Source organism: Phoxinus phoxinus (assembly GCF_949152265.1).
Source record: "Phoxinus phoxinus genome assembly, chromosome: 16".
NCBI classification, from domain to species: Eukaryota; Metazoa; Chordata; class Actinopteri; order Cypriniformes; family Leuciscidae; genus Phoxinus; species Phoxinus phoxinus.
The window spans coordinates 33813023-33837950 of NC_136891.1; the positions used below are offsets into that span (position 1 = coordinate 33813023).

The 24928-nt window shown below is 37.5% G+C and overlaps 1 protein-coding gene and 1 long non-coding RNA gene across 3 annotated transcripts; one reads left to right on the forward strand and one right to left on the reverse strand.

The window, feature by feature from the left end:
• Positions 1 to 3936: 3936 nt before the first annotated feature.
• Positions 3937 to 6701, reverse strand: LOC306983385. Of its 2 annotated transcripts, XR_013794351.1 has the most exons (4): positions 6504 to 6701; positions 5856 to 6003; positions 5078 to 5138; positions 3937 to 4995 (listed from the first exon to the last, which is right to left on the reverse strand). It is a non-coding gene; the product is annotated as an uncharacterized lncRNA (long non-coding RNA). The 2 variants fall into 2 exon arrangements; XR_013794352.1 differs by having other exon boundaries at positions 5856 to 6701.
• A 197-nt stretch (positions 6702 to 6898) lies between these two features.
• Positions 6899 to 23931, forward strand: cd164 (CD164 molecule, sialomucin). The gene is made up of 6 exons (XM_079584706.1): positions 6899 to 7079; positions 9415 to 9489; positions 18728 to 18811; positions 18967 to 19017; positions 19429 to 19497; positions 20618 to 23931. The coding sequence occupies exons 1-6, from the start codon at positions 7004 to 7006 to the stop codon at positions 20773 to 20775; spliced, it is 513 nt and encodes a 170-aa protein (XP_079440832.1). The 5' UTR covers positions 6899 to 7003; the 3' UTR covers positions 20776 to 23931.
• Positions 23932 to 24928: the final 997 nt, after the last annotated feature.

A 24928-nucleotide genomic window follows, 5' to 3' on the forward strand; every position in this document is an offset into this window, starting at 1 on the left:
GATGGTCCTCAGTGCAGAACACGAAATCCAGGGGGAGGAGTTGGATCTGGATCAAACTCCTCCCTCCTTACATATACCTAAACCTACCAATCTCCGCCCCCTGATCCCTAAACCCACCCCTAAACCTACCAATCTCCGCCCCCTGATCCCTAAACCCACCCCTAAACCTCCCAATCTCCGCCCCATGATCCCTAAACCCACCCCTAAACCTTCCAATCTCCGCCCCCTGATCCCTAAACCCACCCCTAAACCTTCCAATCTCCGCCCCCTGATCCCTAAACCCACCCCTAAACCTTCCAATCTCCGCCCCCTGATCCCTAAACCCACCCCTAAACCTTCCAATCTCCACCCCCTGATCCCTAAACCCACCCCTAAACCTTCCAATCTCCGCCCCCTGATCCCTAAACCCACCCCTAAACCTTCCAATCTCCGCCCCCTGATCCCTAAACTCACCCCTAAACCTTCCAATCTCCGCCCCCTGATCCCTAAACCCACCCCTAAACATTCCAATCTCCACCCCCTGATCCCTAAACCCACCCCTAAACCTTCCAATCTCCACCCCCTTATCCCTAAACCCACCCCTAAACCTCCCAATCTCCACCCCCTGATCCCTAAACCCACCCCTAAACCTCCCAATCTCCGCCCCCTGATCCCTAAACCCACCCCTAAACCTTCCAATCTCCACCCCCTTATCCCTAAACCCACCCCTAAACCTCCCAATCTCCACCCCCTGATCCCTAAATCCACCCCTAAACCTGCCAATCTCCACCCCACGGTCCCTAAACCCACCTCTAAACCTTCCAATCTCCACCCCCTGATCCCTAACCCCACCCCTAAACCTTCCAATCTCCGCCCCCTGATCCCTAAAACTCCCAATCTCCGCCCCCTGATCCCTAAACCTACCAATCTCCGCCCCCTGATCCCTAAACCCACCCCTAAACCTCCCAATCTCCGCCCCTTGATCCCTAAACCTACCAATCTCCACCCCCTGATCCCTAAACCCACCCCTAAACCTCCCAATCTCCGCCCCCTAATCCCTAAACCCACCCCTAAACCTCCCAATCTCCACCCCCTGATCCCTAAACCCAGCCCTAAACCTACCAATCTCCACCCCCTGATCCCTAAACCCACCCCTAAACCTACCAATCTCCGCCCCCTGATCCCTAAACCTACCAATCTCCGCCCCCTGATCCCTAAACCTACCAATCTCCGCCCCCTGATCCCTAAACCCGCCCCTAAACCTTCCAATCTCCACCCCTTAGATCTGGATCCAACTCCGCCCCCTGGATCTCGTGTACTGCAGTGAGGTGCTACTGCAATTTCCAGGCAATTGAGAAATTGTAAAAGGTATGATTGGATCTAAATTGGATCGTGTTACAGATTGTCTATGTTAAGCATATGGGGCAATATTTAAATGTTCAATATTTATTACAATGCTGCTCTCTGGTGATGGAAGGTTGATATTACAATACAATACATTTAGGTAGAGTGAAATAAAGTAAAAGGTAGACTTTTCCATTTCATGTTTTGTTCAATGTTATTTTCTAAACTATATTTTTATTTATATCTTATCCTTACACTTTCTAGATGACTATTACATTCGTGAATAATATTGCATAATAGTATTTTTTTTTTGCCATGTTATATCAAGGTTATGTCATTATTAGCCTTTTTTTAACAAATAAAAAGTGTTCTAAACACTTGCAGGAAATATTTTAAAGGTTTAACATCTGGTTTCATATCAACAGAAAATTCAGTTTTTAATGGACTCATCCGCTGGGTGGCAGCATAACTACAGTTCATGACCCAATAACTGCCAAATAATAATCATAAAACAAAATTAATAATTTACTGTTGTGTTTTTTCTGTACCAATAGCAATTTAGAGCAATGTTAATCATTACTTGTATGGGATTGTTGCCTGTAGGTGGAATGGCAAACTGTTCCAACAAATTATACATTATTTTAATACCTTAAGTGCACTGGTTTTTGAGTAGGCTACTGGCATAAAATAGATTATATAATATTATTTTGGATTAATATCCAGTATGTTCACCTGCTTCTATTTCTCAAAAAAATGTCAGTAAATGCATGCATTGGCCTATTATCACATAACCTATTTAAAGTTGAGTGGTCGTACGAGGACATGTGGTTTAAGGTTAATGGTACGTTCTCTGATAAATCTGTGACAGATTTCAGTGACAGCTCTAGATGGCGTTTCCTTATTACTCATCGCCGGCATTTTGTAATAGGAGGGCTTGAAAAGGTTCATAAGGTAAAATAATTTTGTAGTGGTTAAAACGTTCGCTCTTTGAATTATTAATAAGGTAAACAAAAATATTGCACGCAGGGTTTCGCCAGTTAAGCCATGGCAACATTTGTTGGAAGTGTGAGGGAAACACGTGGCAATAAGAGAAAGGAATGGCTATATCAGAAGGAAAGGAAGTCTTAAACAGGCGGGGCTTAGCGGCCCAAACTCCAGAGGTGGACACAGTAACAAAGTACATTTACTTGAGTACTGTACTTAAGTACACTTTTGGAGTAGCCTATCTGTACTTTACTTGAGTATTATTTTTTCTGGAAACTTTTACTTTAACTTCACTACATTTGAAAGACAAATATCGTACTTTTTACTCCACTACATTTCTGTGAAGGGCCTTCAGTAGAGAGTAGTAACGTCAGGGATGAGTTTGGTTGTAAATGAAAGTCTGGTTGACTCCAGAACTCGACTGATGTTGGTTTCTGACGTCAACCGATTTTCAACCACAATACAACGTATGTCCAACGTTGGAGATTAACGTCAATCTGACATTGGATTCTGACATCCACTTGATTTTCATTTTCAACGTTGGGTTTGGTCTTCTAAATGTGACTTTTGTCATTGTTTTGGAGCACACTAGCTTATAGATAGCAAGACTAACATATTCATACTAAAAGCCAAAAAACTGGGAACAGTACGTTTGTGTGTCCGAAACCATTGTGGACGTTATTGAGTGACTTATTAAATCCCACGACTGGAACTGTGTTCTAGAAATACATGTTGATATGAGGGCCGACAGAGATTCAGAGGCATACGGTAGGCTACTGTAAAGTGGCTATTACATGCAACAATGCAACAATAATAAAACAATGAATTGACATTTACTTTTATACTTAAGTACTTTTAAAAATGAGTACTTCTGTACTTTTACTTAAGTAAAAATCTGTCTTTACAACTTTTACTTGTAACGAGTAATATTTGACCAGTAGTATCTGTACTTTTACTCAAGTAAGGAAGTTGTGTACTATGTCCACCTCAGCCAAACTCTAACGTTAAATACGACGTGACATAAATTATATTCTTCATATTTTTACTTTTCAGTGTTTATTTTCCCATTCAAATTCAATTAAATGTCCACGGTGTAAATATCGTCTAGATTGCTGCGTTGTCACGTGGTACATGTTACTTTTCTCAGCGCCTGTTAGGATGAGAGTGGCAGTTCTCTGCTATCATTAAGCTTATTTTATATGTCTGTGCAGGTTTCTATTTCAATGTCAGGTACCAGTTATAGTAACTACCCAGCTAACACAGTTACGTTGTGAAGACGTAACCGGACCGGACCATATTCGTCGTAGCGACGTACCACATAACGTTCCAGCGACGTAACTTTGTGATTCCCATGATCGTCGTGGCGACGTTATAGTGGTACGTCGCTGGAACGTGATGAGGACGTCTCAATGACCAAACTGGCATGTTGCGAGGACGTAACATCAAAGGACCATTTTAGTCGTAGCGACGTACCACGTAACGTTCCAGCAACGTAACTTTGTGATTCCCATAATCGTCGTGGCGACGTTATAGAAGTACGTCGCTGGTACTTCCTAACGACCAAAATACTACGTCCACATTTATGTTTAATATACTTCTCACCTTTAGTCCTGGGAATTAAGATGTGCTTGATCCATAACCTCGAAATCCACATAGAATTGATAAACTCAAACATTTCATTCTCTGCAGTAAAACCTTCTAATTATAGGGAATTGTGAACTATCGTTTTCAGTTAATACATTTAGGGATCAATACGTAATGGAAACCAATACAAACCCCTATTAAATTCTAAATAGAAAATGGCCCAAAACCCACACTGTATTAATTTATTAATAAGCATTTATTCAGTGTTACTTTGTACAATTACTAAGCCAATACATTTTGAACATTAACGATTTTTAACAATGTAAAGTGTTAAAAAGTTACGAGTACAGAAATTAAACATCAATTAATTAATCAAAAAACATAATCAATGAATAATGTAACCAACTATTAAAACGTATTCTTTTTATTGAATAAAGTGTCTTATCATTAGGGATGGGTGTAGTTAAATAATAATTTTACCACTGATACTTATCAATACTCTTATTGATACCACTCTTTATAATTTGGCGGAAAAACAAAGACCTTAAAAAAAAAGAAAAGATTCAGCAGTTTCTTTATTATTAATTTTATTTGCAGAAATAGGTTAAATTATTTCCTGAGTGTCATGTGAGGCTCCTGCTACAAATGTCTGGTGGTGATGTGCTTCATTGCTTCACTACCAGTAGCTAAACCTGAACAATGTGACAATTACCAAAGATCTATAGTCCTTGAGATTCTCTGAAGCTAACAAATACAAAAAAATATAGTTCGTAAAGAGTAAACATATGTAAAAAATTCAAATAAAAAAATATATAGATTTCTAACATCTCTCTCCTGTATTATTTCACCTACCCAAATATACATCAGTTTTTTGTTCAAGAAAATGAGCATGATGACTTTCTCAGAGAGAATCTTAGATCTCTCATTCCTGACGGTGTCCCCAGCTGTGGTAAACGCTCCTTCAGACAGTGTTGAGGAGGCAGAGGGAGATGATGGAGCGCTGTGGGAGAAGAGGAAGAGTGTCTTTTTTACCCCACCAGCGGAGGGCAGGGTCTTCTGAGGCACGGATAGGAGGAGGGTCTCGCTCTATATATTCACCAGAAGCTGAAAAATTAATTGTACCATGCTATTGTAGTCAGGTGTATAGCTTTTTGTTAGAAAGGTATAAGAAAATTGTCTAACTTACGTGTTCCTCCTCCTCTTCCTTGTCCCGAGCTGCACTGTCACCTCATCGTCCTTCTAGGCAGCTGAAACAGAGAAGCACTTTATTAATGTTGCTAATCTACAACTTTTAATGCTTTTGAAAGTCATTTATGCTCACCAAGGCTACATTTATTTGATCGAAAATACAGTGAAAACTGTAATATTGTGAAATTTTATTACAATTTAAACAACTGTTTTCTATGTGAATATATGTTAAAATGTAATTTATTCCTGTGATCAAAGCTACATTTTCAGCATCATTAACTTACTTCAGTCTTTTCAATGTCATATGATCCTTCAGAAATCATTATAACGTTAACATTATGATTTGATGCTCAAAAATGTATATTACATTCTAACATATCCAGTCATTCTAGATCAGTGGCTCCGTGTAACGTTAAGTGACGTCATCGATAAACAGCAAATACTAATTTATATATTGGATAATTTATCAGTTGGTTAAATTAGCCAATTTCCACTCACCCATTCAACTGCCAGCAAATCCTTTACAAAACAAACAAAAAAATCTCACCTACACATAAAGTTGTGATTAAAAGCCTAAACTTTTATAAACAAGAGCTTAGGTTAGCCTAACAGAGCTAAGAGCTCTTCTGAAAACGGTTGAGATGCTAACGGACTTTTTCGAAGACACTAAACTATTTATATGAAGTAAATATTCAACAGATGTGTGTCAATAACACGTAAGAAAAATGTCAGGAACAGTTGTGTGTATTATTTGTGTGATTTTAGACTTAACTCACCTGAAAGTAGTGAAAACAACAGCGATAGATGGAGTTTTGCTTTTTGTCAGTTGCAGTGGTCCGCGCCGTATCCATGGCAACCACTCCAGTGTTTGAAAGCGACGCGCACGCCCATAGTCAGCCAAGCAACATTTACATAAATAAACATCTAGAATTAACACATTAGGCTACATTAATAAAAATCTCATGAATTTAAAACTCATTTTGAAGCTCGACCCGCTCATATGTGCAAAATGCCGCCACTCCACGTGAAGTGTCATTTTTTATAATTTATTGTTTTTTTAATAATTAAAAATACAAATATATTTATATATATATATAACGTTTCAGAAACGTTGTGGGAACTTCCTCAAAATACGTCTATCCCGAGGAGAACGTTAGAGTGGTCCACTGGTTCACTGATAACGTAATAAAATCTAAATATTAAATACAAAAATGATAAAACTATAAAATTACAAAAAAAGTAAATGTCCCATATCCAAATGGCACCACTAATACTTGTAATGCAATTTTCTGGAAAGTTATCTGGGGACCAGTGGACCACGTCTCTACAACGTTATCTATGGGATAAACTAGCGACGTATTTTGAGGACGTGCCCACGACGTTTCTGGAACATTAGCCAAGATTATATAAAAATGGAACTTTACCACGACGTCCTCACAACGTTCTCCATGGGATAAACTAGCGACGTCTTTTGAGGACGTGCCCACGACGTTTCTGGAACGTTAGCCAAGATTATAAAAAATGGAACTTTACCACGACGTCCTCACAACGTTGTCATAAAGTAATGTCACGCTGACCAAATGACGACTAACTGACGACGTCGTCACAACGTACTGTGTTAGCTGGGTAACATCTTTAAACGATTGCACTTTTTAAAACACAAATGGCGTCAATCACACACAAAAGTTCCAAAGATGTTTTTTGCAGCTCAATGAAGATTTAGCTTTATGAGCCACCATGCGCCCCCTGCCGGAAAAGGGCGTTACCACACGCGTTCAAGCCGCATTCCCCATCCAATGATGGAAAGATCCAGTCACGTGATCTTGAAAGCAGGAAGCGCAGCCACATCCACAGCACTAGTGCAACTGCAGACAGCCCGAGCTGAACACCCGAACGAGTACGGAGAATAGACCAATTAGACACCATGGTTTGGAGACTTTTCTTCGTGACATTATTACTAGCCCTATTGGGATCAATGACAGGACAGGAATCTCTGACTGGTGAGTACATTTAGCATCTTTAACGTAACAGTGAAACCGCGCGTGTCCTGTTGTTGCGACGCAAACCAAAACAGTGCCTGTCACGCCATCGGCTAACGTTACACTCAACCGTGATTCTGGCGATTCCGGTCCATTAACGGTTGTTTCAACACTTTTGAGGAATAAATATTGGGTAGAAGTTAATGTTCAGTTCTGATTGCATCAACTGCCCTCGTCAGTCTGTTGCCAAATGACGAGGTCATTTCAGATTTCAACAGAACTGATTAAACAATACTAAAAAATTAATTAAAAGCTATGTTTACATTTATTTATTTTTTACTGAAGTACTGACTTATACGAGTCATTCGCGCGGTAACGTTAATCTGACTAACATTACATCGGTCTGCGTGTTTTATTATTAAGTTACACTAAAAATAACCGATTCCGACGAGACATTTATTCAGGAATTAAACTTCTAAAGTATTTTGACTTGAAAGAATAATCAGTTCGAGATGTGTAATATTTTGTCGTGATGTATGTTTCGCGCTGTGGATTCGGTAACGTCAGTGGCGTAGTACAGGAAACTACGGTGTCCATTCCGTACCGGCGGAAGTGGGATCGGTCGACGGCCGTTACGGGAATTTAAAAACAAATATTTTCCTTTGTTTTTTAATTAATTGTTCTGAGGAACCGGTTCTTGATTCCCAACCTAACTGTTAGTTCTATTAACAAGTTGTTAAACGCGGTTGATGCCTAGATTCGCGAAGCTAACGTGTTTTTTTCTAACTCAAATATTTAGACTTTTGTGTTTCTGTTTTCTTTATTTGTTTTCGACCTACCGAACTCAGAATAGTATAGTTACTTCAATTACTGAAACGATTATTAATCTCTTATAATCTTGACACACAAAATGATCGCTGTTATGTAACGTAATCAAATACATTATGGTTTTCTATTTTGTTATCTTGTGGCTTTCGCTTCCATTCAGATCTGCAATGTGAAGATCTATATTTATCCAGAGAATCACATGTTGGGCTGTAAAATCTGTCTTCACCTCTCTCTCTCTCTCTCTCTCTCTCTCTCTCTCTCTCTCTCTCTCTCTCTCTCTCTCTCTCTCTCACACACACACACACACACACACACACACACACACACACACACACACACACACACACACACACACTATCTCTCTATTTTACTGCGCCTTTAAGAGTGTCACTAGGGTTTTAAACAACCTTTTGTTTGGGTTTTGCCAGATCATATTCACTTGATCACAAGACCCATTGGTCCCCTTCCCAGTTTTTCTGTTCAGCTCCTCCTCAGTGTTGGGGAAAGTTACTTTTAAAAGTAATGCATTACAATATTGCGTTACTCCCTTAAAAAGTAACTAATTGCATTACTTAGTTACTTTTATAGAAAAGTAATGCGTTACGTTACTTTTGCGTTACTTTTTTCCCCACCTGGTCTGGGCTTGTTTTTTTTATAACACAAAAGTTATATTTTTGGGCAAATGTAAAGACCCTTTCACAGCAAAAGTTAAATAATAATCCTCCGGCTGAAGGACATGTGTACAGTAGAGGAAAGCACACACGCAAACCTCTCTATCTATCTATAGTCATTTCTGCTTATTAAACTGAATCATCGAAGGTCAGAAGCAAGTACATTGGTCAATAAAGTGAGATTAAATGCATAAAAATGTATGTTTTATTGAACATATTTAGTTATTGGAGGTTTGCATAGTATTCTGATTCTGCATTTCACTGATTTTATTCATTTTGAGGAATATTTAATATTTTTTTGTGCAAGTGAGATGAGTAAATGCTCACATTTAGTCTAGAACTACAATAAACATCATGTACACACACACACGCGCACACACACACACACACAACACCTCTGCATTTTGATTTGTCTCAACATGAGGACAGGAGAGCTGTCAGTCAATAAATGGGAAAACAAAGTAGCTTGGGTTATTTATTTGAAAAAGTAATTCAGATATTTTGTTGTGAATTGTAAAAGTAATGCATTACTTTACTAGTTGCTTGAAAAAGTAATCTGATTACGTAACTCAAGTTACTTGTAATGCATTTCCCCAACACTGCTCCTCATCTACACTAGTATTTAAGATTAAAAGTGTCGATTCACAAGCAGAGGAGACTCTAGATTGCCATATTGTTAGCATGGTTCTGTTATCTTCCACCTAGAGACTTGTTTTCCTTGTGTTCAGGGTTAAAGGCCGAGAGATATCACTGACACACGCTCTGGGAGCAAATCTAGCTCAACAATGGAGTAAACCTGTGTTAGATTGGCCGATGTGTTGCTTGATATGTCATTTATTGGTTTGTTTCTTTTGCAGATGACGCTTGCGGTTCATTGAAATCTTGTGATGAATGTGAAAAAGTGGCTTCCTGCCTGTGGATGAACTGCAAAGGTCAGTCCCTCCTCCATGTCAAATTCAAAGCTCACATGACAACAATTAACTGATCTGACAACAGTAAAATGCAGACAAGCCATGATTAACCCCTTATCAAGCGCTCCCCTTTTTTCTTTATAGACATGAAAATGCACATTCCGAACTTAAATGGTTGTAATTCAGGAATGCTTTGTAATATAGATGTAAGATCTTGTTTTTAAGAAGACACTTGGCAGATTTTTGTAGAAGTTAAATGAATTAAGACAGTTAAACAGAAAAAAAGTTATAGAAGTTTGAGTTGTTGAAAATGTACGTTAAAAATGTAATTATTCATATTTTATATCAAATATATATTTTCAAAACCTGGTGGACTCTAAAACTGCAAAAAAATCAAAGGCAAAAATTTCAACAAGTTGTTTCAAATGTTAGGTTGATATCTCTTGAAATGAGCTTTCAGTGAGATTTAGTTTGTGTGCAGTACCACACTTCTCCACTAGTGGACATTACTGCCCATATAAGGGCGCCTCCGATCTGAACCATTATTTTTACAATTTTCATACAATTTATGAAGTAGACATCCTATTCAGAAGTAGTTTTGGAACTTTGGCAGATTTTGAAATGAATTCAACCTCTAAGAAACACAAAAGATCACGTATGTGCATTATAGCTCGCTGACACATCACTAATGCTGAATCTATTATTCTTTTCTTTATATTTAAAACATTTTCAGACCTTTTTGTCTAAAATAATTGAACGGATGCTATCTTTTGAACTCTTGGCATGAAAACAAACTGAGGTTTCTACCATTCTTTCATGATTTTTCATGTTCATCACTATTTCAAAATAAAGGTCTGAACACGCCTCAGGAGTATGAACATATTCTTGTTGCAAATTGATAAATTATGGCTCCTCTCTAATTTAATTTGAAAATCAGTCACCAAATATGTAAACTAGAGATTGTAAGCTTTCAAATGATATATAGTTTGTCAAGATTGGTTTAGGTTTAGTATAGGATATTACGGTTTTAAATATATAATGGCCGTGGGCCCGCCAATGCCAATATAACGGGTTAAGCAACCTCTCTTTTTTAAAATGTTTACTTTACTGTTTTGATATACATTTATACATATATGATGTTTCTATAAACATACTAACATATGATAAATAAACCAGTTTGCTCATATTAATGGAAAGCCTTATTACATGAAGAGAAAACTCTAAGCATAACCTGTAGTTCCCAGGATATATATATAAATACCATGTAACTGTCTAAAGTGTTGCTGATGTGGCGCACAGATAATAAATGGAAGCCAGTGTTTGTGTGTTTGGCAGTTCATTCGGTGATTAATGCTGGCTTCGGTCAGTGTGAACCTGAAGTAACTGCCCTTTAATCCCTGGAGTCCTTCTCCATGCCGCTTTGCTAATGGATGACGTGAAATGAATCAGAGAGAGTAAATATACTAATGAAACGCACGCACTGTTGCTATGGCACTCAAGGCTCTTCAGGGGGAAGAAACCGGAGAGAAAGTAAGCAGAGAGAAGGCCGTGTCATGGATGGAAGGAGTGGAGAGTGAAAATAGCAACCGCAATTATTGAGTAATAATCAAATATGTTTCATATATTGTTTCAAATCAAATTAAATTAGGGCTTTAAAGACGTAAATTATCTTGGAACTTCTCCCCGTTTTTGTTGTATAAGATTTGGGTTTGCTTTAAGATACAGGGCTTGATGCTTGCTTTTCCCCAAGGAGTTGAAAAATTTAGGAGCACAAACTTTAGGGGCGCAATGCAAATTTTTCAAATGTGTTTTAGCTTAATAAGGTGAAATATAGGAGACATTATAACAAGGAGAACGAAAGGAAGTACACTAGGTACTTTAAATAATACTGCTTCAAACTCTTACTAATTGACCAATTATTAAAATGAGCAATGGCTTGACACAGGACCATATCTTCTGGACTATAAGTCGCACTGGACTATAAGTCGCATTTATTTAGACATTTATTTCACAAAATCCAAGACCAGCAAGTTATTCAGCTCCACAACAGCACACAGAACAACAGCTGAATAGTGTCCGGTGTGTTAGCGTAACACATTAACAGTTATTCAGCGGCACAACAGCATAAAGAACATATACCTGAGGCTGAATAGGCTAAACTAGCATTAGCCAGCGAGTCCAACAAGTCACCGGTCAGCAAGTTCACCAAGCTCCCGATCTCATTCCTCAACACTGAATACATTGAGTTCTTCCTCGGTGTCGCTTCTGAACAACTCCGCTAACTAGAGCGCCCTCTCGCGGCTGTAGACGGTAATGTTTTCTCTTGGTTCATCTCAGCCAGTATGAATTAATTTTGATATATAAGTCGCACCTGACTATAAGTCGCAGGACCAGCCAAACTGAAAAAAAGTGACTTATAGTCAAGAAAATATGGTAGTTTTTATTCTTTGTTAACGTTAATTGATAAAAATACAACTGTTCTGTTGAAATTGTTCATGTTAGCCATTAGTATTTGAACTCATCTAATTTGTGTTTGACTAAATAGACTTCTACTTAATTTTCATCGTAAACACAACTCAAATAGTTTGTGTAACAGAAACATAATTCAACCGACTAAACGCCAATACAATTAGACGTAAAAATAATTAAAGTGAATACACTTTAGCACAACATGCATTAGCTCTATTTCACTATTCACATTTCTGCCGTGCCATCACCTTTTCATCAGTGTTATTTATTCAATTAAAGTTTAATAATCATACTAGGCTGTATCGTTGTTTTTCCATAACCAAATTGAAATCATTGTTATACCATTTAAGATATTTAAGAAGTGTTATTCACACTCATGCATGCTCCTAAATACATTTTACAGTTCAAGTTCGCACACATTTTTAGTCACAAACGCGAGTGCGCACTGCCGAGCCCTGACACAGGAGAGATGCTGCTACCAGATAACTTTATAAGATCCTTAGGTATTCTACGATTTGTGGTAAACCATTTAAAATATGCAGAGGCTGTGAGTTATAATGTTTAATTGTTTGCTATTATACATGAAAAAATTGCAGTACAGAGCCAGATTTGTATTACAGTAATGACAATTCCTGCAAAAATCTGGGGGATAAGAACCTTTTTTTCCACTTTTTAATATCTATAATTTGGTTAATAGTTAAACAGAATTTATATTGCACTGACTGTAACAACACGGTTAAACCACTTCCTTGAAAGATCACTTTCACAGGCTTTGTTCTCGGTCTTAAATTAAAAGTCAGCTGTCATTCTCCACAATCCGAGAGTCTAGAATGTGTCTCAAAGTACGAGACTGTGCTTGACCGCAGAGAGAAGTGGTCTGACGTGCCCGAGCAGGTGTATCTGTGACCGCACCTCCCCCATAACAAAGCCAGTAGCATTAGCATTGTGCTATCGGCTCCCTAGAGATGACGCTATCGCTTTACACTCCTTCAGGCGAACGGCAGACTGGAAATATCTGGGTCTTTCCTACTGTAGCGCTGCAGACTGGTGTGTGTACTGGTTCTGTACATTTTACGACGGGACTTTTTTTATTCGTTTTGAGGGCGTTTCCACAAAGTCAAGGTTTCTTGAGGCCTGTTTGAAACAATCTTCAGGCTAAATCTATGTGTTGCGACATGAACTAAATAAACTCGTTTGTTTGAATTAGTGACATATGACTCTGTGTGGGTGTAGAAGGAAGGCGAGGCAAACTGGAAGGCAGTGTTTGCACATATTAATATATGTTTTGCTGATGTGATCTGACATAATCATAACTTGATAGCATGCTCTATTTAAACTAAAATCAAACACTTAGACTAAAGCGTTTCATTCACTTCTCTTACAGATTGTTGAAACTAGTGTTGCCACCTTCAGTGTGGCGAAATAAGGGACACCCATTATTTTGTCAATCTTCTAAACAGGGTCCGACCTTGATGTAATTTGATTCTAATCATAATGTAACATTATTGAAAAACAGATTTTTGTCAGTGTAAAAAAATGCTCAACTTTGACAGTCATTTGTATTGTTATAATTGTGATTTCATAATATGTAGATGTGAATCCAACTGAAAACTAGTGAAAATATGTATTTTAGTCAAATAGCAAATGGTGTAGCTCTGCATCTACTAAAGTGATCATTTCTTTACTTTTAAAATGGTATTTTCCAAAAGATGGGAAAAAATCTTACACTAAACCATGTCAAATTATCCATATCCATGAACGTTAGAAATGTGGGTCTTTTATAAAGTGAATTTTACTATTTTACTGTTTTTGTATAAAACATATTTATTTATTTATTTATTTATATAGCCTAAATTAAAATATATATAATAAATCCTCCTAAAACTATAAATCCTAAAAAAAACTATGATGTTGTTTTAAAATTACATTTTGTTGAAACAACACAAGTGTGACTTTTCCCCCCCACACTAACATAAAAAACAGATATTATTCAAATTTATTTAAATTTTGTAGATCTAGAAAGTGTTGTCAACCGTGCAGTCACGTGCAAAAAAAGATAATTTTTAATTTATTTCAGCAAACGTCATTTGGGGTCAAAGACCCGAACAGCGCACGAGGGGTTAAAAGCGTGCAGGTTTACCGCGCATGTTCACGAGACTCAGTCGCTATAGAAACAAAGACGCTAAAATGCAATCACGCAATGAGCTTCTCTACTACGAAATTGATTTCTTTGTATTTGCTATTAGTATTATCCATACCGCAAAATCCTTATGTTTTTATTCAACTATGTGTGGGCCTAATGTAAAATACGGGACAAATCGCGTCCCTAGTTGAAACAGTCTTTTATAATAATAATAATCATTTTTGTTGTTCTTTTATAATTATTGATATTTATACCTGCATAATATCATTACATATGTTCTTATTGTAGTCTAATGATGTAGTTATTATTATTATTGTCAAAGCACAAATAAAACAATTATTGAAATGAAAATCATTTAATGGGATAGTTCATCCAAAAATATATTAGAAATGGTCTTTTCTCGCCCTCAGGCTCTAGACCTGTTAAACTTCTTTGTTCTTCTGAACCCAAAAGAAGATATTTTGAAGAATGTTGGTAACCAAACAGTCGCAATGACTTGAAAAATTAGTATGGAAGTCAAAGAGTGAGTAAATGATGACCGAATTTGTATTTTTTTGTTTTTGGGTGAACGATCCCTTCAAGTTTACTGCATGTATTGTTCATATCAGTTATTAGACTCTTAACCCTAAAATAGCCTGCATCCGTCATAAAAGCTCTATCTCTAGTTTCTACGAAGTTAATTATTTACTAATTCAACTTGTGGAAGTTTTTATGTGATCTATCTTTCCAGTAAAGTAAGTGCCACTTCTCATTGGCACATGTGTAGTGAGACGGAGGCACAGATGTTCAGGTTTTGCTGTCTAATCTGTGAAAACCATAGACTGTAAAACAATATGGACGTAGTGTCCGTGACGTCACCCGTAGGTTTCTGAACATATCTTCAGAATACTGCTAAGTGTGTAACTGGAGAGTTTGGTGTACATCGGCTGAGATGTTTATACTGGAGAATGACAAAAAACTAATTTTGAGAAAAAGGCATTTAAAGATTTGTAATGTAAAAAATCATACTTTTTTAGTGGAAACAACGATTTACAGACACAATATCTCATCACATCATTAGCAACAACAATACAAACCACCTAAATCACATCAAAACTTATAAACACAGCATTTATGGCCTTCAACTGAGCAGAAAAACAGTCAAAAACACACATCTGGATGTCAGAGCGCGTCACGTGATGCTTCTGAACCAATCACGCTGTCAGAAATTGACATCAGCCAATGAGATTTCGCTTTTAGAGTTAAATGCCGACTGTGCTTTCACGATTGGTTGCTGATTAAAGGTAATTACCATATTTGGATCCGACAGCATTGTACAGGAGAGAGAGAGCTTCACAGACGTGTGTGAGATTAAAGGAAGCAGAGAGAGATCGCGTCAACTTTTGTTGAATTTCGGAGAAATCTACAGACGCAAACAGACAAAGTGCAGTAAAATAAACACCTAAAATGTGTATTTCGGACTTTTTTCACCACAAGTCTGAAAGAAGACATGATATTGAAGACAAATAGCTCAAAATTGACCAGTAAAAAAAAAACGATGTTTTTGCCTGCCGCGTCTCGCCTTAATATAATATAAACGGATGAGTTATAAAAAAATTCGCCCCCCTCACAGTTTTCATGAAATTAGCTGTATAGACCAAAGCCACTTCGAGTACCAGGCTGTAAACATGTTTTTTTCTGCTGTAAAGTTGGGCATTTCAACATGGGGGAGATACAGATTTGACTCACTTCTGTGGCCAGTCGATGAATTGCCGTTTAATTCACTTCCGTGTCGGTTTCAAGAGAGAGACGGGGAGGTTGCCGCTTGGTGAAAACCAGTAAAAGCCGGCTGATTGACATCATATTCATTCAACTGATTGCTCCAGAAAGTGCCAGTGCAGTCCTTTTAAAGTAATGAACATGTATGCGTTTCCCTTCAATCATTACTCGAGCTGGATTTGGTTCTGTGTCCACACAAACTGCTGAGGGCTGGGAACTGGGAACGAAGCGGTCTGGAATGTAAGGACATTTTTGCTAGTCAAGCACTTATTCAGAAAGCAAGGAATTGAAAACATCTTGATGTGTCGTCACAGTGGAATTTCAACATGAGAGTTGTACCTTTCACGAAAGCATGTGACATTTCTTTCTCTGTCTATGCGGTCTTGTGGGGATAAAGACAATACACTTCAGCACACCTGTGAAGGCTTTTTCTTGGGGCTCAGTTCTCACTGAGAACGAAGCGCTTCTTTTTACATAAAATACTCAAAAGCCTGTGACGGTCAAGGACACTCGCTCTGAAAGAGAACGCTGTGATGCTCGATGACTCAAACTCAATATACACAATCACACAATAGCAAGTTGTAGCAACAACAACCAAAAGCTTTTATGCTGGCCTAAACTAAGACTACGACACAAGATTATTTCCTAACCTTGAGAACTTGGTTATTTCATTAATATGATAAACCCATATTGCTCCAAATATAAGACGGCTCTTTTTATTTGGAATTACATTTGAAAAAAATGAATCGTCTTATATTCAGTGTCTAGACTTTCAATAATTTAAATAGTACACCCACAACAATAGGGAGCGCCAAATACGTGTAAAACAAGTGTGCCCCCCAGGACTAATAAACGCATTAAACAACTCTTAATTGACCCTTCGCAGGGAGTTTGATTGACAGGTGATCTGACCAATCATACTTCGCCATCCGCCATTTTGTTCGACAAAGCAGTCAGGAGAGTTAGTAGATTAACATGGGAGGATTTGAGCTTGAGAAGCGGAGTGTACTGACGTCTTTCCGCGGTTAAAACAACATTCCTTCTGATGTTCATTCATGTTTATTTGATGCTATAAAAGAGATGATCGGTTCACGAGCGGCTTTAACTGAGGCGACAGCGATCTGTCACACACATTAAAGAGACACAAAACGCTATTTATTGTTTACATTTCTTTAAAAAAAATGACCAAATTTGAAAGGTGAGACTGTTTAATATCAAAAGTAACCGAAAAGTAAGCTGGTCTGTGTCTGTCAGTGTCTCTCTGCTCCGCGATGTGTTTTTCACTGCGTGAGAACGTGTGTGTGTGTGAGAGCGGTGTAGCTTGTCGGACATAGCGTCAGTAACTAAGGGGGGCGGGGCTTTGCAAACGGTCAATTAAGCCGCCCAGAAATGCTGTGTGTCTGAGTGTAATGTTAGAAGATGGCGAGCCCAAAAAGACAGTCTTAAAAATGCTAACAGTCAAAGAAAAGCTTTCCCGCCGTCCTAAAAGCGGCTCGTTTTTGCTACGTTCTGAACGCTTGCCTGTCAGTGTCTTCAAAACGGCCGCTTTGAGTTTTGATGAGAAACTGTTGTCTTTTCAGTGCTATGTGAAAGCGTAAGGAAACAACATTAATATCCCATGGATCAGATGTGTTTTTTTGACATGCCAACATCTGTCACTGTACATAGAAATGGTGAGAAATCAGCCATCAAATGATAACTACAGGTTATTTTTAGGGTATGCATTGAAGTGTTTATTTTTTATATGTGATTGTTGGTATATTTTACCAGTGATTACCATAGTTTCAATATGCAATATGAACATTATTTTCAAATAAAAGCATTTACTTTATAGAAGATAATATTTGGTGTTCACTCTAAAAAAATGCTGGGTTGTTTCAACCCAATTTTGGGTCAAATATGGACAAACCCAGCTGTTGGGTTACATTTTTAAATTACATTTTTAACCCAACGTTTGGGTTTGTCCATATTTGACCCAAAATTGGGTTGAAACAACCCAGCATTTTTAGAGTGTTCAAAAAGCCTTTTTCTGAAAGGTACATCTTGTGTTATAATCAGGGTTGTCTTATATTCGGAACAATATGCCTTATACTATTATATAAACAATAATTTTAAGTATAAAATCATTAATGAACATGATTTCTGTGCGTTTTAAGCACACATTATCTGTGAGTGAATGAGTTAGGCAATGAGTCCACTGTGACGGGGCTTTCTGAACTTAAGTCAATGACAAACATGCGGAAGAAAACCGTGTCGGTGAAGTGGATTTCGAAACCATGTGAAAATGTAATTATTGCTGTCGGGAGGAATTTGAGTGCTGAGCTGTCGTCATACTTGCATACAATGCTAGTCATGTGTGACGAGGAGGTAAATGGAAACCAGCTGATTGTGAGACAGACGTTTCTGGGAATTGATTCCTCATACTCTTATCTTTCTTAGAGTGTGACATACTGCCTCATTTCTAGATCTGACTTTCTTTATATGATGGAATGTATAGAAAAATCAATGCAATCACACCAGTTCTTTCTGCATTTTTTTTTATCCAGTTTTTTAACTTTTATATTCCAAGTGTTGAACTAAGGAATGTTGTCTTGCTGCTTTTTATAACAAGTTAACAGAAGTTGAGTGACTAATTATTATAATTTTTCACCTCCAGTGTACAAGGATTGAGTCCCCAACACCACAAATTGTAAAACAAAATGCCGTTTGTTGAAGAACTAATGCAATTTTAATTAGTGCAGCTAAAATATTTCAGTCCGTTGATATTTAGATATTTAGATGCCCATATTTGAGAATCAAATTTCTCTTTCTTGCAGTTAAAATGCACAGTGACGTTATTTGGTCTTGTTTGTTTAGTTTGTTGTTATTTTTGTCTCCACTACATTTCAGGTAATGCCAGTACACCCGAAATTAAGTGTGTTAATGGCACTGTTGAGGACCTAATAGTCAACTGCACCAAAGTGAACTGCACAGGTAAGTCCTGTCCCACTATAATAACTAAAATACTGCTTGGTCGTAGCATTCGTCAACTCCAAAACATAAGCAATTGGCTCATTAGCTATGATATGAATGTTCTGTGAGTTGCCCAATCGTATGTTTGGATGATGACTGTTTCCTCTGGACTGCAGCGCCAACACCGCCCTCGACTGCGAGCCCCACCACCATGAACACTAGCAATGGTACGACCTTCCAGACTCACATCATGTGCATTCATGCGCACCTCGCAACACATAACTACATAATTCAATTTTATTCAAAGAGCACGTTTAAATACAATATAAAGAGCCGACAGATAACAATAATGAAACCATAAAACCAACAAATTTGAAATAAAGTATTTAATTGATTAATAAAAAGTAAAGCCCACTTACATCTCAATGATTCAGGGCCCTTATACACTATGAAAGCTATGATACCTGCTTTACTACATGCTAATATAGAACAAACACTCAAATAGAGCATTTTATCATCTCACAATAGACCCACATCAGCTTATAACAAAGAGCAGTCTGAAAAATATGATGTATTGGCATTTTTATTGTTTACTGATACAATGCAAAAATGAATCTGAACCACTTTTTTCTGTTTAGCTACCACGGTAATCGCTTCCTCGACGATCCCCTCCACTTCAGCTCCGACTACGAACGGGACGTCCACAAGTAAGTACAGCTCTCTCTCTTTTCTTTTTTCTTGTTTTTTTAATAGGTGTCATACAGATATTAACAAAACCTCACGCATCATACAAAACAAACCCAACAAAGAGTAAAAGACGTAAAAAATACATTATTAGGGCTGGGCAAAAAAATCTATTTTTCGATTACAGGTAATCGATTTTTAAAATGTGGTTGATTCAAAATCGATTCTCAAAGGCCAAAAATCTATTTTTTTCCATATTTATTTACCTATCACCCAAAAGCCAGTATTAGTTTTCCTAGAGTGTTCATAGGCTTGCAGTCTCCATGTTACAGATAATGCTGTGAGGTTTTATGTTAGTTTAATCTTAAACATAAGATAACCTGATCCTGATTGATCAAGGCGTGCGAATTCTGACTTTCAGCATCAATTTTTCATCTTGCATCAAAATCCTGTCTATTCACTATATGCATTTGAAGGTGGGTTTTAATGTACCCAAGAGTACCTGAAATAAAAAGAGTTTAACATACAGGTTTGTGGCTCTATTTCTTTTTATTAATTAACCGCTCGTAAACTTATGTTCACCGTTTAAAAATAAATAAATATAGGATTTGTATTAAATCTATATTCATTGAGTCGAATCGAAATTAGAATTGGAATTCAATCGAGAATCGAATCGAATTCAGAGCTTGCGAATCAAAATTGAATCGAATTGGAACATCTGAATCAATACCCAGCCCTATACATTATACAACAATTATTTGATATTATAAAAAAAAAAAAATATATATATATATATAGAGCCTGTATCACACATTCAACATAAGTAATTGACATGGCAGTACGCTAAAATAAAAAAATATATTTTATGTTTTTTTGGGACTTATTACCGTGTGTGTGTGTGTGTGTGTGCGTGCAAAAATAAACATAACCGTGCATGTAAGTTTGTATATGATTGAGTGTTTTTGTGTTTAATTTTTGTAATGTTGAAGTCAGCAGGATTGGTGTAGTATGAACTGTTGTAGGTTGAAGTATTGTGTCCTAGTTATAAGGGGATGGGTTTGAAATCGAGTATGTTGAGTTGAGTACAGCTCTTCTTCACACTGTCAGGATTGACTGAAAATGTGTTTTTGTTTTTTTCCACAGACACTACCGCGTCCCCTACAACGTCTCCATCTAAGACATCCACATTTGACGCCGCCAGTTTCATCGGGGGAATCGTGTTAGTCCTCGGCCTTCAAGCGGTCATCTTTTTCCTTTACAAGTTCTGCAAATCCAAGGATCGCAACTACCACACCCTGTAACTCTGCCACCCGACGGCACACCAAACCTACACTCCAACCCCGAGAGAGAGAGAGAGAGAGCAGTACACACAGATTCGATGATATTTCTTAAACACTTGTGACCCCCCCCCATGTTTAGCCTCATATTTGATGCCTGTGATTGGAGCTTTAGAATTGATTTATGTTCGAGCTCTCACACGCACTCGTTAATTATGGGGTCTGCTTTCATGAACAACCACACCTTTCCATCTTAAGTTATGTTTTAATTATTTCATTTTTGATGACCACACAGTGATCCGTCGTCTCAATACCGGAATGAGCCGGAATCTTCTCATCGCGCCCGTGGCAATACTTCCCCCATTTCCAGTGTTAATGTCACTATGGTCAGGTATCTTCACTAGAACAGTGTTTTATACAGTTGCCATTCTACCCAGTCATCTTCACCAAGTGCAAAAATAATATCTGTATAGTTCAGACACACACACACACACACTCTTTTGGTTTGTGACTGCCTGTGTTGTGTTATTAAAACACTTTTTTGGCCATTGCTCTCATTCATACCAACCAAGAGAGCCAAAGTGTTTGCAATAAATTACATTCCCCAGCTTTAACTATCTACATTTAGACATCAGTTCTCAAAACTAGTTAAATCTGGCATCTTGCTGCCCTTTCCCCCCCAATTGTGAGTGCTAGGTAATGTCAGAGATGCGTTATATACCCTTAGTTAACATCACATGACCTCATTAGGGGTCATTGTGGTGGACTTACCAGCGTGTCGGCCATTTTAAGTTGTACATTTACGGGGCTTTGCCAATCCAGTTCTACTTAACAGCTTGAAGTAAGTGATTTGAATGATGTAATTCTGCCGGACATGAGAACGGAACGAGGCACACCGTGAGGGCGGAGTCGAGGATCCCATTCAGAATGATTGACAGTTGAGTCAAAGTGCCTTTAGGTGGAGGGCGGCAGTGGCTTTGCTGCCTTAAAAGTGAGCCTTAAAAGTGTGAATGCGTTCGTCGAGCCCAGGCTCTGTGTTGGTGTGTGTGTGGACACGCGTGCGTGCTTGTGTCGAAGAAGTAGATCTAGTGTCTGCCAGCTGGACTGATCGCTATATTATACGAAGTAGAGAATTAAAGGTTAATTCATTCGTTTAATTATGGATTCATGTTATTTTTCCCGAGGGTAAAATCTTCTAGCGTACCGTACTCCCATTCAAAAGTAGATTGATATTTGTACATAATCTGAACTCTTTGACCATAAACTGAAATCAATATAATTTTATACAAGGCACTGAAATGTCTTAACCTGAGGTTGCACACACAGAGCCTGATGTTTTATTAGGAGCATTTGTGTTAAATACCCTTAAAGAGAACTGAAAAGTGCATTCAGGATATGTTTTGTATTGCTATTCATCTGCAGATTTTTGATTGACACTTAGAATAGAGCCGGATCAAACTCATGCACTCTGAAAAAAAAAAAAGAAGCTGAGTTGTTTTAACCCAATTTTGGGTCAAATATGGACAAACCCGTTGGATTAAAAATGCATTATAAAAATGTAACCCAACAGCTGGGTTTGTGCATATTTGACCCAAAATTGACCCAGTATTTTTTAGAGTGCATGGGTTTAATTTCTGGAATATAAAAATTGAGTTTTGAGTAGATTTGTTTTAAATGCAGATTGTCTATGCCTTGTTCAGCATATTTCATTTAGTACTGTGTTCTTAAATGCATTTGTCTGGCTATTGCGCTGGTACGTGTATAGGCCTAGGGCCTCCCCCCCCCTCCTCCTCCTCATTTCTGTGTTCTAAAATGATACATGTAATAATCTTGATTAGCTTTGCTGCTAATAACTTCCTCTGCGAGTCGTAATGACGTTGGTTTAGGAAGTGATTCATGTTATTTGGGTTGCAAATATTGTAATGGCAGAAATGACTAGATTTGTTTGGTGTGTGTGTGTGTGTGTGTGTGCTTTAGTTTCCTCTGCTTCCCTGACGTCCAGCGTTGTGTTAACTGCATGTTTCTCAAAAGACGACTGTTAAGGCCTCACTCTTTATTGAACCACTCACTCTGATCGCTTGTGCGTCGTCGTACTGTATCTCGGTGCTTACATGCCAAAGGTGTATATCAGCACGAGTCACTAAAGCTGCTAATGCTTCATCTCGCCTGTAGTGTAGTCCGATACAAGCCTACTGGTTTCATGCCAAATTAGAAACACTGGTTACAGAACTACACCACTCCTCACAGTATTGTGTGTATACATCAGGCGACATCCAAAGATCCCACTTAATAGCGAATGGATTTTAGCGGCGCATGCGAAGGGCTGTAAATGTACATGTATGGATTTAAAGGGATAGTACACACAAAAAATGACGTGTATATATAATTTAGTAAAATATATAACCTTCACGTCATTTCAAACCTGTATGCATACAGAAGAGGTAATTGTAAACACTTAAAACATTCTTCAGAATATATTTTGTTGTACAGGTTTGGAATGATATGAGTGAGAAATGTATATTTTTTGGGTGAACTGTCCAGTTTATATCCATATTCAGAGCTCCGTGACGGATGCTGATGTTTATAGATCAACGACTCGTAGAGAATTCACTCTTACTTCAATATCTGTGGCCTTGTGTTCTTCTGCCGTGATGTTCGTGTGCATGCACCAGATTTCCAGCCATAACAATGCCATATTTTGCCATCTGAGCTTGTGTTGCGTTCCTTTCTGCACCTTTTGAGGAAAAAGTGCCTTAATTATTTAAGAGTAAATGAAGATTACTGTTGCCATGAAGACTTGTACTCGGAGACCGAGCGGTTAGGATTATTGAAGTTGTGAGTAGTTAGTGAGAGAAACGTGGAGTATTGCATCTTGCCCGCGCCAACATTAAAGAGTTAATAATGTATTTTTTTAAATAATTACATTTTTTGGCCTATTGTTCAGTAGAGCATTTATTGTTGCTTTCTTTAAATCGCTGCACATGCCCCACATAACACTCTTGTTGATTTACTTTTGTGTCTTGTTTCCAGAAAGTCTGCCTTAATTGTTTTAATTATGTTGGTTTTATTTCTCTGGAACTTGGGTTTCTATCTTTTGTTCTTGTGTTTTCCCTCGTTTCAGATCTGCATTCGCATTTAGGTTGAAATGTGATAAATTAATTAAAGTTTGAGTAATGTAAACCAGTTGTGTGTGTTTTATGTTGCCTTTTTATTTAAGTAACACTTTTACAGTGGCATATGTTACCGATCTCAAGAGTAAAATACATCAAATTAATTGCATTTTATTTTTGTATGTCCCAATTAATGCACCATTAAATCTTGCAACTGTGAGTGTTTATTTTTTATAATTGTTCGTTTGTCTCCTGTAACTGCATCGTACAACATGACTTTATTTCTTATTTCAAACTTAATTTATTTTCCATTTTGGAAATGGACTTCATTAATCAGTTTGATAAATATAAGGATATTCTTTTTAGTGTAAAGATGTTGTTAGTATTTCACTATAAAAGTTGCTAGAGACAAATAATTATCAATATCTTAGACAAACCATAAAACTGAACGAGATATCATGTTTTCTTCACTGTTTATTATATAAATATATGAGCAAGCAAAAATATGTGGTAAAAGGTTCATGTATAATAACGGATCACCTTTCTAGAACCCAAGGTCACTTGCAGAGTATAATAAACTAATGAATACGCAGCAATCCCTTTTTTTTAATAGGTATGAAAATGCACATTCCGAACTTAAATGGTTGTAATTCAAGAATGCTTTGGAATATAGATGTAGAAGATATTTGGCAGATTTTTGTAGAAGTTAAATAAAGTTAAACTGAAAAAAAGTTATAGAAGTTTGAGTTTATGAAAATGTACAATGTTAAAATATATATTTTCAAAACCTGGTGGACTCTAAAAATGCAACAACAAAAAAATCAAAGCCCAAAATCTGAACAAGTTGTGTTTCAAATGTTAGGTTGATATCTGAGTAAATGAGCGTTCAGTGAGATTTAGTTTGGGCGCAGTACCACACTTCTCCACTAGTGGACATTACTGCCCATATAAGGGCGCCTCCATTTCCATATGTGGTTTGAGTCTGAACCATTATTTTTACAATTTTCATACAATTTATGAAGTAGACATCCTATTCAGAAGTAGTGTTGGAAGTTTGGCAGATTTTG

Excerpts from the sequence above, each read along its gene's own strand:
- cd164 (XM_079584706.1), top strand. The coding sequence starts at position 7,004 with ATGGTTTGGAGACTTTTCTTCGTGACATTATTACTAGCCCTATTGGGA. Across the intron at positions 18,812-18,966 it reads CACCAAAGTGAACTGCACAG|CGCCAACACCGCCCTCGACT; the intron begins GTAAGTCCTGTC and ends TCTGGACTGCAG. Across the intron at positions 19,018-19,428 it reads CACCATGAACACTAGCAATG|CTACCACGGTAATCGCTTCC; the intron begins GTACGACCTTCC and ends TTTTCTGTTTAG.